The following is a 12,451-nucleotide window of genomic DNA, read 5'->3' as shown; positions in this document are numbered from 1 at the left end:
GACCGACGGATTGTGCCAGTCAGTATTTTACCGAGAGTTGCAAAAAAATTAAAACATTTTGTCACAATCACCGACAGCTATACCAACAGACTATGACCCATCGATATTTTACCAAGAGTTGCAAAAAAATTATAGCCCCTGCCATAATCACCGACGGATATCCCGACGCATTCACCAATGAATGGTGCACATTCCAATGTATACGACTGTCATACTGCCTAGTCAGTCGGCATAGTTACTGAAGGATTTGCCGATGGACGTTATTGCTTTAGTATGCATTTTAATTTTACAAATAAACCTAATTCTAGGTTAGGTGGGGAGTAACGGTCTACCTCATGACTTTCAGTTGGGGTTTAGATTTGTGAAAATCTAACTATGAGCTGACTGTTTACTTGGTAATAACGATCACACTGTGCCCCAACCATTCTTAGTAAACCCTTACACTGCCTTCACGTGAGGTGGTCACTGGGCAGTTCATAAACCTTTTTAAGACCAGGTAGAAAGCCTACCCATCCTGTAATGACCTAGAACCTTTCTTTAGAGCATGAACTCCCTTGTTATTCATTTTGCATGGGTTTTTGCCATTCATACCAAATGTGCATGTACATGCATCCATAAACATACATCCATCTATTGTAAATAACATACATACATGCAACAAGTTGAAATATAGGTTCCCAAAGAGTCTACAACACTTGACTCTGAGCAAGAAACATGGAAGATGAAGAGCATGCTCACCGTGACACCCATTTCCAAGAAGAGTTAGAGTCTCTGAAAGCAAGCGTGGCTGCCTCACTAGCTTACTCGAGCAAACACTAAGAAATGCCTCTAGTGAAGGTCCTTCTAACCGGCCAGCTATTTTTGTTCAGCCTTTGGTAATAGCTCAACCTGAAGAAACAATGAGTGAACATGGTCAAGAACCTCCACATAATCTAGCATTTGTGCACTCAATTCCATCAGTATTAGCCCCTGCCCCCGCAGTTATAGATCCATTTGCCAATAAGTCCCATAAGACCATGTCATCTAATGGCATTGATCAAAATAAGATGGCGGTGTTGGAAGCTCGAATTAGAGCCATTAAAGGGGTAGACTTGTACGATCTAGTATGAGTAGCAGAAATGTGTCTAGTCCTAAATGTGGTGGTCCCGAAAAAATTCTGTGTTCCTGAATTCATCAAATATACCGGAACACAATGCCCCATGACTCATCTCAAATCTTACTACAATAAGATGGCAGAAGTAGTACATAATGAAAAACTATTAATGCATGTTTTCCAAGATAGCTTAAGTGGGGTGGCATTAAGTTGGTATATGAGATTGGACAACACAAAAATCCAAAAATGAAAAGACTTGGTGGATGCTTTTGTCAAGCAATACAAGTACAATATGGGTATTGCTCCTGATAGAACCAGTATGTCTAATCTAGAGAATAGGGACAAGGAAAGCATAAGGGAATATGCTCAAAGGTAGAGAGATCTAGCAGCTTAAGTACATCCTCCGCTCTTAGATAAAGAAATGGTCACTCTGTTTGCCAACACGCTCAAGGACCCATACTACGAGCATGTGATGGGTAGTTCGACCCAGCAATTTACTAACACTGTGGTAGTAGATGAGCGTATAGAGCAAGGAGTAAAAAGTGGTAGAATATCTGTGCCCACTGAGAAAAGAGGCTTTGAGGGTAAAAGAAAATAGGTCGACTATGTTGAAGGTGGTTACATGGAAGGAAAAACCCATTCCAAAACTACCACACTTCACCCCAAATTGCCAACATCAATTCCAACTCTTCTTTTCCTGCTAGAAAACCTAAGCCTCAAACCAAACACCAAAAAGCCTAATAACAACTACCTCCATTGTCGCTGCCCTTAAATGAGATGTACCAAAAGCTACTGAGCATCAGATATATAGCTCTAGAACCCTTGACACCTCTGCAACCACCTTACCCCAATTGGTAAAACCCAACCTCACTTGCGAATACCGTGCTGGCACCGCGGGACACAACATTCATACCTGCAGTGCCTTTAAAAAGAGGCTTATGCATCTGATTAAAGCTGGATGGTTCACCCTCAAAGGGACTCCAAATGTGATTTCAAACCCTCTACCCAATCATGCTTCAGATAATGGATCGGTGAATGCATTAGAGGTGGAATGCTCCGAAAACATCAAAGCACTGATGGCAGGAGCAAGGTGTGAAGAAGGTAGTGTGCACTCTCGAGGACAGAGGACAAAGTTCTACTATAGAATGGGAAGATGGAGCCTACCCAATTATTGCCTTTTGCTTGATCATGTTTGTTTTAACCTGTTTTAGTCTTGTTGGCAATCTGGCTTATAATGCCACAAGACTTTCTTTGTCAAATAAGTCTTTCTTGTTAATAAAATCATGTGTTCATGATGTGCCTTCATTTTCATTGCAAATAACACACTGAGCACTCCCTTCACTCACAAAACCACTAATTCTTTGGTGTTTTCTTTTCCCCCTCTAAAAAAATGACCCTATGTTTTCACAAGGATTTTTGAGAAATCAAAGTTTTAATACAGAAACAAAAATCAAATTGATGTTTGTTCTAATAAACAAGTTCTGAAAAATCAGTGATATCTAACACTTAAAAAACTTGAAAGACAACCCAAATGCCATGAGATAACTTCAAAGCTGAGTTTTGACTGCATGAATAATGAGAAACCATTGTGCATATTCGCATCTGAGAAAGCAAAGCTTGCCAATTTTGAATGAATGCATTTGAAATGAAGAAAGGCCATCTTTGATCTTCCTTTCAAAAATTCTAAAAAATTCCTTTTGCAGTCCCTTTTTTAGCCTAATACATATTTTTTGAAAACTAACCTTGGCTAGGATCACACCCTACACTAGGGGGAAGGTGTAAAAAAAAAATCCATAATGACTAAAAGTGCCCAAACAACCCCACATAAAAAGTCCTCAAACGATAAAAGTGCCCAAACAACACTGAGGGGGCATGAAACGAAATCCCCATTAATCAAAAGTTTCTAAACAAAGCTGGGGGGTATATAAGAGTTCCAAAAAGATGCTCAAAACCAAAAGAAGAAAAAGCCCAACATTAGGGGGCACCATGGACCATTTTCAAATCAATTCCAAGGTCTAGAAATTCATGGGGGGGAAAAAAAGGAGTTTGGGATATAAGCACTAGTGATCCTTAGTCTTGAAGTTCCTTAAACACTTTTTGAGCCTAAATGTCCTTTTTGTTCATAGCTTAGATCCAAGGCCTACGTTACGTGCCCAATCAAGCCCTTTCTGATCAAAGGCAGTTAATTTGGATTGGTAGACTTTGTTTTCCCATATGAAACAAGTCACTATTCATGCAAGCAAAATGAATGCTTCAAAAAATGGTTCTTTGAAACCCTTATATTGAAGCTTGAACCCTTTTTTAACACTCATGCAAACCTATTCATGAGAATCGCTTGAATTTTTCATAACAAGTTTGTTTTGAACAAACATCAAAATGATTCTTCGAAATAACTTTGGAATTTCAAAAAATTCTTCATGAAAACAACTCCATGTAAATAACTAGATCTTCTTCCACATTGCCTCATCCCCAAAGAAAACCTAAATTGAACACTTGGAGACATGGTCAAACTGGGGGGCAATCCACCAAAACATATAGGGCTGGCTCCATGATTCCTCTTTGAAGAAAACATGAGATAGCATAGCTGGCAATCCTTCAGATAAAGGTTTATGAGGAAACAAGTATGCTGATGTCCTACCCCTTCTAGAGGTTAAGATCACAAGATATGATTCGAGTAAGAAAGAGCGAAAAGAGCCATCAAAGCTTACTATTAGAGACTCAAACTTCTGAGAAGATGACAAGCCTACGAAGAAAAGGGGACCTATATTTCTTAGGTAAGTATACATGCATATTGATCATGATGCATTACTTTCATCCTTGACATATCGGTGTCTCATCGTCACCTCTTTTTAAGCGGGCTGTTGAGCCCTCATCATATAGATAATATGCTTTCTAGCCATATCTTCCTTCTCTTTGACCATCCCTTTTGAATGCGCCTTTGAGCCATTATCTCTCGGGTATTGTGTTTTCTAACCATACCTCTTTTTTAGTGCGCTTTCGAGCCCTCACCTTTTGGGTAGTGTGTTTTCTAACCATACATCTTTTTTAGTACGTCTTAGGGCCCTCAACCACTTTAGGTAGTGTATTTTCTAACCCTACCTCCTTTTGAGTGCGTCTTCGAGCCCTCACCTATTGGGTAGAGTGTTTTCTAACCCTACCTCTTTTTTAGTACGTCTTAGAGCCCTCAACCACTTTAGGTAGTGTGTTTTCTAACCCTACCTCCTTTTAAGTACGCCTCCGAGCCCTAACCTATTGGGTAGTATGTTTTCTAATCTTATCTCATTTTGAGTGTAAATTAGAGCCCTCAACCACTTTAGATAGTGCCTTTTCCAACCCAAACTCTTTTTGAGTGGGCCTTCGAGCCCTCACATCATGAGTATTGCGTTTTCTAACCCTACCTCTTGTTTAGTGCGCCTTCAAGCCCTTACCTAATAGGTAGTACGTTTTCTAACCCTGCCTTCTTTCAAGTGCGCCTTTGAGTCGTCACCTCTCAGGTAGTGCGTTTTCTAACCCTACCTCCTTTCAAGTGCGCTTTTCAACCCTCGTTCCCCTTCAAGTCCTATCTCTTTTTGAAAGCTCCTTTGAGCTCCCATCTCTTGAATAGTGCGCCTTCAAGCCCTATCATGTCGTCTCTTCAAGACATTTCACCTGGGTTGGTCACCCATCATAATTAGACCTCTTTGAAAAAAAATTTCATCTTCCATTTGGGCTGGTTGCCCATTACAATGAAACTATTTTTTTTAGAAATCCTTGCATTTCCCACCACCTTTAAAATCTTTCATTTTGGCCCGGTTGCCCATTACAATGAAACCATTTTGAGAAATTTTTGCATTTCTCACCTCCTCCAAAATTTTCATCTTGGTAGGTCGTCCATTACAATAAGACTACTTTAAAAAATAATCGTATTTTTCACCATTTTGAAAAATATTTATATTTTTCATCACTTCAAAAAATCTCTGTATTTTTCATCACTTAGAAAAAATCTGTGAGTTTTTCACCTTCGCAGGTTGCCCATTACAACAAGGTCACTTTGAAAAATCTTTGTATTTTTCAACACTTTGACAAATCTTTGCATTTTTCACTTGGGTAGGTCACCCATTACAATAAGACCACCTTAAAAAACTTTTTTTTCAATTTCCTTTGGGTAGGTCACCTATGACAATTCAACCACTTCAAAATCTCTAAATTTTCAAAAGATAAATCTTCTTATTTTCACTTTGAGTGCGCTTTCTAGCCCTCAAAAGGATTCATCATTCCATCATCTCTCATTCTTCTTTTTCTTCTTTACAATGCTTACTATCTAAAGTCTCTTACGAGACTTTCTATTGTACGCATTGTAAAGAGAGGGGCAATTGTCATAACCCAATTCTGGGTTATTCCCAAAAAATAACTTGTTTTCAAAATAAAAATCAAAAAATAAAATAAAGGCTGGCAATATAGAGAAAGTAGACCAGGGAATCAAGCTGCAATCTTTTGGAGGAAATTCAAGGCCTAATTGTACCGCATTATACCCAAAATGGAGAAAAAAAATGCAAATTTAAGGTCAAATTAAATGATTATTGGACGAATTTGTATAAAAATTAAGTACAATGGCATAATTAAATTTTTAATAGGCCAATTTAATTTAATCATGAGCCAAATTAAATTTTAATTATGTTTGAGAATTAATTTTGATTCAATTAAAGGATTTAATTAAGTGCAAGGACTTAATTATACTTTAAATGGGTCAAATTAATTTTATTTGGGGTTAATTAGTGAAAAATTAAGTCCAGGGACATAATTAAATTTTTAATAGGCCAATTTGATTTAATCATGAGTCAAATTAAATTTTAAGAATTAATTTGGGTCCAATTGAAGGATTTAATTAAGTGCAGCACTTAATTATACTTTAAATTGGTCAAATTAATTTTATTTGGGGCTTAATTGGTGAAATATTAAGTTTGGGAGCTTAATTTGGGTTTAATTGAGAAAATTGGAATTTTAAGAGATCAAATTTAATTTTTACCAAGTTAATTGATTGAAATCAGGGGAAAAATTACAAGAAAATTAAAGTATTAAGATTAATTAGGGGTTAAATTGACAAAATTCACAGCCAAAGACCAATCTGCAAAAAGGCGCCAAACTATAAGGGCTTAATTGACATAAACTTGGGGGCAAAATTGAAGAAATTTAAAGTTTAATGGTTAATTAGGGGTTAAATTGAAATATTCGGAGCCCGAGGACTATATTGTAAACGACGCGTAACTTTGGGGTTCCAATTGAAGTTCATCAAGGGCTTAGGTAGCTTTTTTTCTGCAGATTGAACAACTTATGAGGCACACTTTGAGCCAATGGTTGGGATCCTTCCCAACTGAATCAATGGCTGAAATTTTACCCCGGTGTAGACGAGATTACCCTCTTCCACCGCCTATAAATAGAGGCTTTATTGATGACCTAAAAGAGGAGAAAATTGGGTCCAAAAATCGCAAAAAACCTGCCTTCTCCCTAGTTTTTTTTCCTGCAACGAGTCTTATCTCTTCTTTCTCTCTCCGTCATGGCCTTCAGCCACCACCACCCTTATCACCGGTCTTCCCAACATCAGCTCCACCACAGGAAGCCAACACAACCGCCAACGGACCACCAAGAGCCACCGTCGGTTTCTCTCTCCTCTCTGTAGCCCCTCCCGTTTTCTTCTTCTTCTTTTACCTCCTTTGCCAACTGTAACCAGTTCCAACCATCGGCCTCACCACCACACAACGTCCTTCTTGGCCAGACCACCACTGCGCCCGGTAGCCTTCTCCTCCGTCCATCTCCAACTTGTACAACCATTTGGTTGCATGCAAAATGTGAACAATAACTATTCACGTTCTGCAACATAACTCCTTTTTATGTATTAATATAATAATATATAATATATTATTATTATAAAAAAACAAAACTTTTTAAAAAAAAAAAAAAAATCGTTTTAAAAAATTTGTGATTTTCTCAAATGTTTTTCTACCAATTTTGTTCAATGTTGGATTGTATACTTACAATGTAAGATACAAATCCGGTATTAAAATACTTGTTTTTTCTCCAAAATATTTTCAATTTTTTTTTCATACATACGGCCAAATCCTAAAAATTTTCAAACCATATTTTCTATATAAAAAAAAATCGCATCTTTCTCATGTTTTGAACATCCAAACACTGGATATCGTAACCAGTTTACGAGCATCCATTATGGTTTGGTCAAAATATCAAAAAAAATAATAATTAGGGTCCAAATGTAGACTTTAATATTTGTGGGGGTGTAAAATTACACGATAAAGTACATCCTCAGATATTAAAGATACAAGATGTAAATAAATGCAATGTTAAAATACAGACTTTAGAATGATTAGGATTTAACCCAATAAGATAGAGACTCTCTCATAAAAAGAGATCTGTCTTGAACCGTAGAAAAGACCAACTCGACTTAAAACAAAATAAAAAACAATCAAGCAACAATGTAGCTTACCTTAGGTAGGGTGCACTGGGGGTGATGTGCTTTTCCTTGCACAATTAGTCCTTTACTCTGATTCTCGCAGACCATAGGTTCCTAATAACCATAATATTAGGTGACGACTCTTAAAAATTAATCATAATTTTATGATTAAATTCAAAAACTTTTTCTAACACAAAACACCCTTCATACAAGATACATGACAAGGAGCCTCCGCTGTCGCTAGACGACATCACGACATGGTTGATCATATGTCTTAAATTAAGAAATGCAAGCCCCTGCTGGCGGTGGCCTTGGCACCTGGCATACCCTTCTTAATTCTGACCTAAATATTCGCTTCTTATATTTCTCCATACCTAGCTAGTTAGGTTTTTAATTTTATCTTCATAGATTTTTATATCGATGGGAGAGAGAAAGAATTGATCAGCTTAGCCTAGCTAGGTAGCTATATAGAGAGTTATAATCCTTGTGGAATATCCCCATTAATCCAAGCAAGCGATTGCCGCTAATTTCTCATTAATTCTGACCCATATATATATATATATATATATATATATATATATATATATATATAGCTAGCTAGTTCTAGTGTGTGTGTGTGTGTGTCTGTTTGGCTCACGGTCAGAGTCGTCACATTCACAGCAGTTGCTGATGAGTTCACCTAATTCCCATGATTATCAGGAACAAGATCAAGAAGAAGAGATTAATCCACCGACACCAACAACAGCATTCCATACGCGTCAGTTGCTAGTCAGTTGCGCAGATCTCATTTCTCAATCTGACTTCTCCGCCGCTCAACGCCTTCTCTCCCATCTTTTGTCCACCTACAACTCTTCTCCTCATGGTGACTCCGCTGAGAGGTTGGTTCATCAATTTGTTCGAGCCCTCTCTCTCCGCCTTAATCGCCGTGCCAATCCCGCTAGGAGTACTACTACTGCTCCTCTTGTTTTCAATATGAACAGCATAGCTCCTCCTCCTCCTTGTACTACTACAAATACTAATAATAACAAGAGGATGGTGATCAGCTATAAGTCGATGGATCAGGACACTCTTCAGTCTTGCTATTTGTCTTTGAATCAGATCACCCCATTCATAAGATTCAGCCATCTAACTGCCAATCAGGCTATCTTGGAAGCCATACAAGTAGGGCAGGAAGCCATTCACATCATAGATTTTGATATTATGCATGGGGTGCAATGGCCTCCATTGATGCAAGCTTTGGCCGACCGATCTAACAACACTCTTCATCCTCCTCCTATGCTTCGGATCACAGGGACTGGTCATGATTTGAGCATCCTCCACAGGACTGGGGATCGCCTTTTGAAATTTGCCCACTCCTTGGGCCTCAGGTTCCAATTCCATCCTCTTCTTCTTCTCAACAATGACCCTGCCTCTCTTGCCCTCTATCTCCCCTCAGCAATTACTCTTCTCCCAGATGAAGCCCTGGCGGTGAACTGCGTGTTGTGTCTTCACCGGTTCCTTATGGATGATTCTCGTGAACTGCTCCTTTTACTCCATAAAATCAAGGCCTTGAACCCCAATGTGGTGACGGTTGCTGAAAGGGAAGCCAACCACAACCACCTTCTCTTCTTGCAGAGGTTCCTGGAGGCCTTGGATCACTATACAGCTCTCTTCGACTCCCTAGAGGCAACCGTACCACCAAACAGCGAGGAGAGACTTGCAGTTGAGCAGATATGGTTTGGGAGAGAGATAATGGACATCGTAGCAGCAGAGGGAGAAGGAAGAAGAGAAAGGCACCAGAGGTTCGAGACATGGGAAATGATGCTAAAGAGTTCAGGGTTTAGCAACGTTCCATTGAGTCCCTTTGCACTTTCACAGGCCAAGCTCTTACTAAGGCTCCATTATCCTTCTAAGGGCTATCAGCTTCAGATTGTCAACAATTCTTTCTTCTTGGGTTGGCAAAATCATTCCCTCTTCTCTGTCTCTTCATGGCACTAGCTAGCTACCTGAATTGATTGCCCTTCTTCTAATTAATTTTTAAATGTAAGAGCTAGCTAGCCAACTAACTTAACACCTCAACCACTCCATCCCACTAAAGAATATAATTAATGAACGTTAGTAGCTAGATTCCTCTGCTACCTTCTTGCCATTACATGACCTTGTTTGATTTGTTAATTAAGTAATATTTATATGTTTAGCTTTCTAATGTGGTTTTCTCTTTTTGTTACCCAGTACCCCCACAACGAAGTTCCATTATCGTAATTATAATATATCAATGCCTAATGCCTATATATATATATATATATATATATATATATATATATATATATATATAAGCATGCATGTAGATGTGATGGTGGCTATATGTGTGCATGCAATGCAAGATAGCACATATCTTGAGTCTCTAGATAGATAGCTTGATAAACGACCACCGGAAGGCCAATATTATGGCTCCCGTCTCCTTCGCTAGCTAGCTTCAGTACTGAACGGTATGTGTTCAAGACAAGCTTTGACCGATCGGTTCTTTTTTGGGGAGCTTAAATTAATGAATTGATCATGTAGTTTATCATTTATGTATATGTTTAATTACTCCCTATTCTCTATGGTTAGTGGGATGCGGTCGTTGACATATGAGTTCTCTCTTCAATTTTTTTCTCAATACCTCCTCATATATACATCACTACATTCATTAGTAGTGGTGATTATTTGTCTAGGTGGGAGCTAGTAACCTTTTACTTTCTTCGTTATTTAACTAATTAATTCAGTTGAAGCAGTTAATTAGATATTTTCGATCGGCATCATAACATGAGTCTTAAAGCATATATATTGCAGCATCTTCTCTTCTTCTTAGCAAATTAAAGAGTGTTTTATTTTTTGTTAATTAACTAGTCAGTGCAATATTGGGGGGCTGGTTTTCTTCTTTCTTTCTTTCTTTCTTTTCTCTCTTAATGATAATAATGCATGCTAGCTAGCTTCACTTTTGATTGCTTTAAATATACTAATTAAGGTAATTAATTAAGAGTACTGTGTTTTTTTTTATTTTAACTCGTTTATGATGCTCTCTTAGTTAGTTAGTTAGGACACTTAATTATATCTTCTCTCTTACCATTAATTAATTAAGGAAAGGAAAGGGGAGATGAGAGCCTCATGTGGCTCCCCAAAATCCCCTTGTTTGTTTGTTTTTTTCTTTTTAAAGCTGTGGTTTAAAGAGGGGGCGCATAATCATATACATGAGCTAGGTAGATTTCCTTCTTGTTTTTCGCAATAAGTACCCGCATAACCCGCATATGCCTATTGCTGTCTTTCATATCTGAACCCTTAATTACCCTAATATCTGTCCTTTGTCCCCTCAACAACAAAATCATCGAACTCCCCAAAGTACTCCTTTTCTTGCCTCCTCTAAGACCATGCAACCACATATTTATGATCAAAACCCTCCTGCCTGGTATCGATCTCTCTCGTGTCCTGTACTCCTCCTTTTCTTTTTTTTCAAGTAATTAATTTCTCATTAACAACCACTTCCATATTCTAGTACGTACGTAGTATTGATTCTCTTTAATTTGATTGATAGTATTGATTCTCTTTAATTTGATCGATATGATGCGCCTATATACTACCTTTCCCACCATCAATTCGTTAACTATATTAGTGTATCTTTTTCGTTTCGCCGACAAATTAATGGTGTAATTAACATTATACATACATACATATATATGTATACATACATATATATATGTGTGTGTGTGTGTGTGTGTGTGTGTGTGTGTGTATACATGTATCATTTAGGCATTATGGTGAAAGGAAATTAAGTGGCCATCAGTGTCTCTCTCTCTCTCTCCTCTCAGCTTGCTAGTACTACATTAAAAAAAAAAAAAAAAAGAAGAAGAAGAAGAAGAAGAAGCTGGTATTATATATATAGTATACAAGATATATAAACTAGTAGCAGTGTACTTCGAATTTACCCCATTTATACATATACCATAAAATTGATTGATTTACGTATATATGCTTGGCTTTTAATGTGTTATATCTCTTATGATGTTATATATGTGTGTGTGTGTAGAAATGTATCTTGACATGCATGGCAATTGGCATGGAATGATGCAAGGAAGGGAAGCGTTGTGACTTAGTAGTAGAGGGTAGAAAATGCCAGAATAAGGGCTTTTAGTAGCTGGTTCCACTTTGATATATAGCTGACAGTGATACGAAGGTCACAAGCATAGCATAGCAAAAGCAAAAGCAAAAGCAAAAGCAAAGCTTTTAGTTTGCGTGTTCAAGTTAAGAGACTGCCAGTAAGGGCTTACCTAGGGCTAGCTAGGGTTCGTGCACGCATGGCATTGCAAGCCATGAATAATGATAGACAGAATCAAATTATCCAATATATCTTCATACAATCCATTCAGATATATGCATATAAGGCATAACCTCCCGCTGCTGTTGGCATCTCCTTTTTCCTATTTCCATCATTTCCATCTATCACTAACATATTTGTCGTTTGATACATACAAGACTATCGATGCTCTCTAACCCGCCCCACATGGAATTATTACTATCATGTGGATGCATTAAGTTTGTATCATTCAAAGCCACTGTAATGATCTTTAATAATTCGAAGGGAAAGAATTAAAAAGATTCTTTATTATTGTTTTTCTTGAACCTGAGCCTTACAGGTAAACTTCGGTAAAACTGAAATAATTGAAGGGAACTCTAAAGAAATTGAATAAAAGAAACGTTGCAAAGTAATAAAACCTAATCTAGAATTTCTGGGCAGTTTCGAGGTAGCCCGGGCCTCCTGGGTGAATGAGATTTGCTTCAAAGCAATTTCCTGCCTCTCTACAGCCCCCTTCCTCCCCTATTTATTCTAATTCTTAATCCGTAGAAAATTAGGAATGACAGGTGGGATCGCCAACTGTATTTATCTAAATCTATTTTAT

General features: G+C 37.8%; 1 protein-coding gene across 1 annotated transcript; it reads left to right on the top strand.

Moving 5' to 3' along the window:
- Window positions 1-8,111: 8,111 nt before the first annotated feature.
- On the top strand, window positions 8,112-9,750 carry LOC118040174 (scarecrow-like protein 18). Its single transcript, XM_035047052.2, has one exon. It carries the CDS (start codon window positions 8,208-8,210, stop codon window positions 9,513-9,515), a length of 1,308 nt encoding a protein of 435 aa, XP_034902943.1. The 5' UTR covers window positions 8,112-8,207; the 3' UTR covers window positions 9,516-9,750.
- The last annotated feature ends 2,701 nt before the right edge of the window (window positions 9,751-12,451 follow it).

This window comes from Populus alba, chromosome 1, assembly GCF_005239225.2.
Source record: "Populus alba chromosome 1, ASM523922v2, whole genome shotgun sequence".
NCBI lineage: Eukaryota > Viridiplantae > Streptophyta > Magnoliopsida > Malpighiales > Salicaceae > Populus > Populus alba.
The sequence above is the reverse complement of the archived record's forward strand: the minus strand, read 5'-3'. Positions and strand labels throughout refer to the sequence as shown.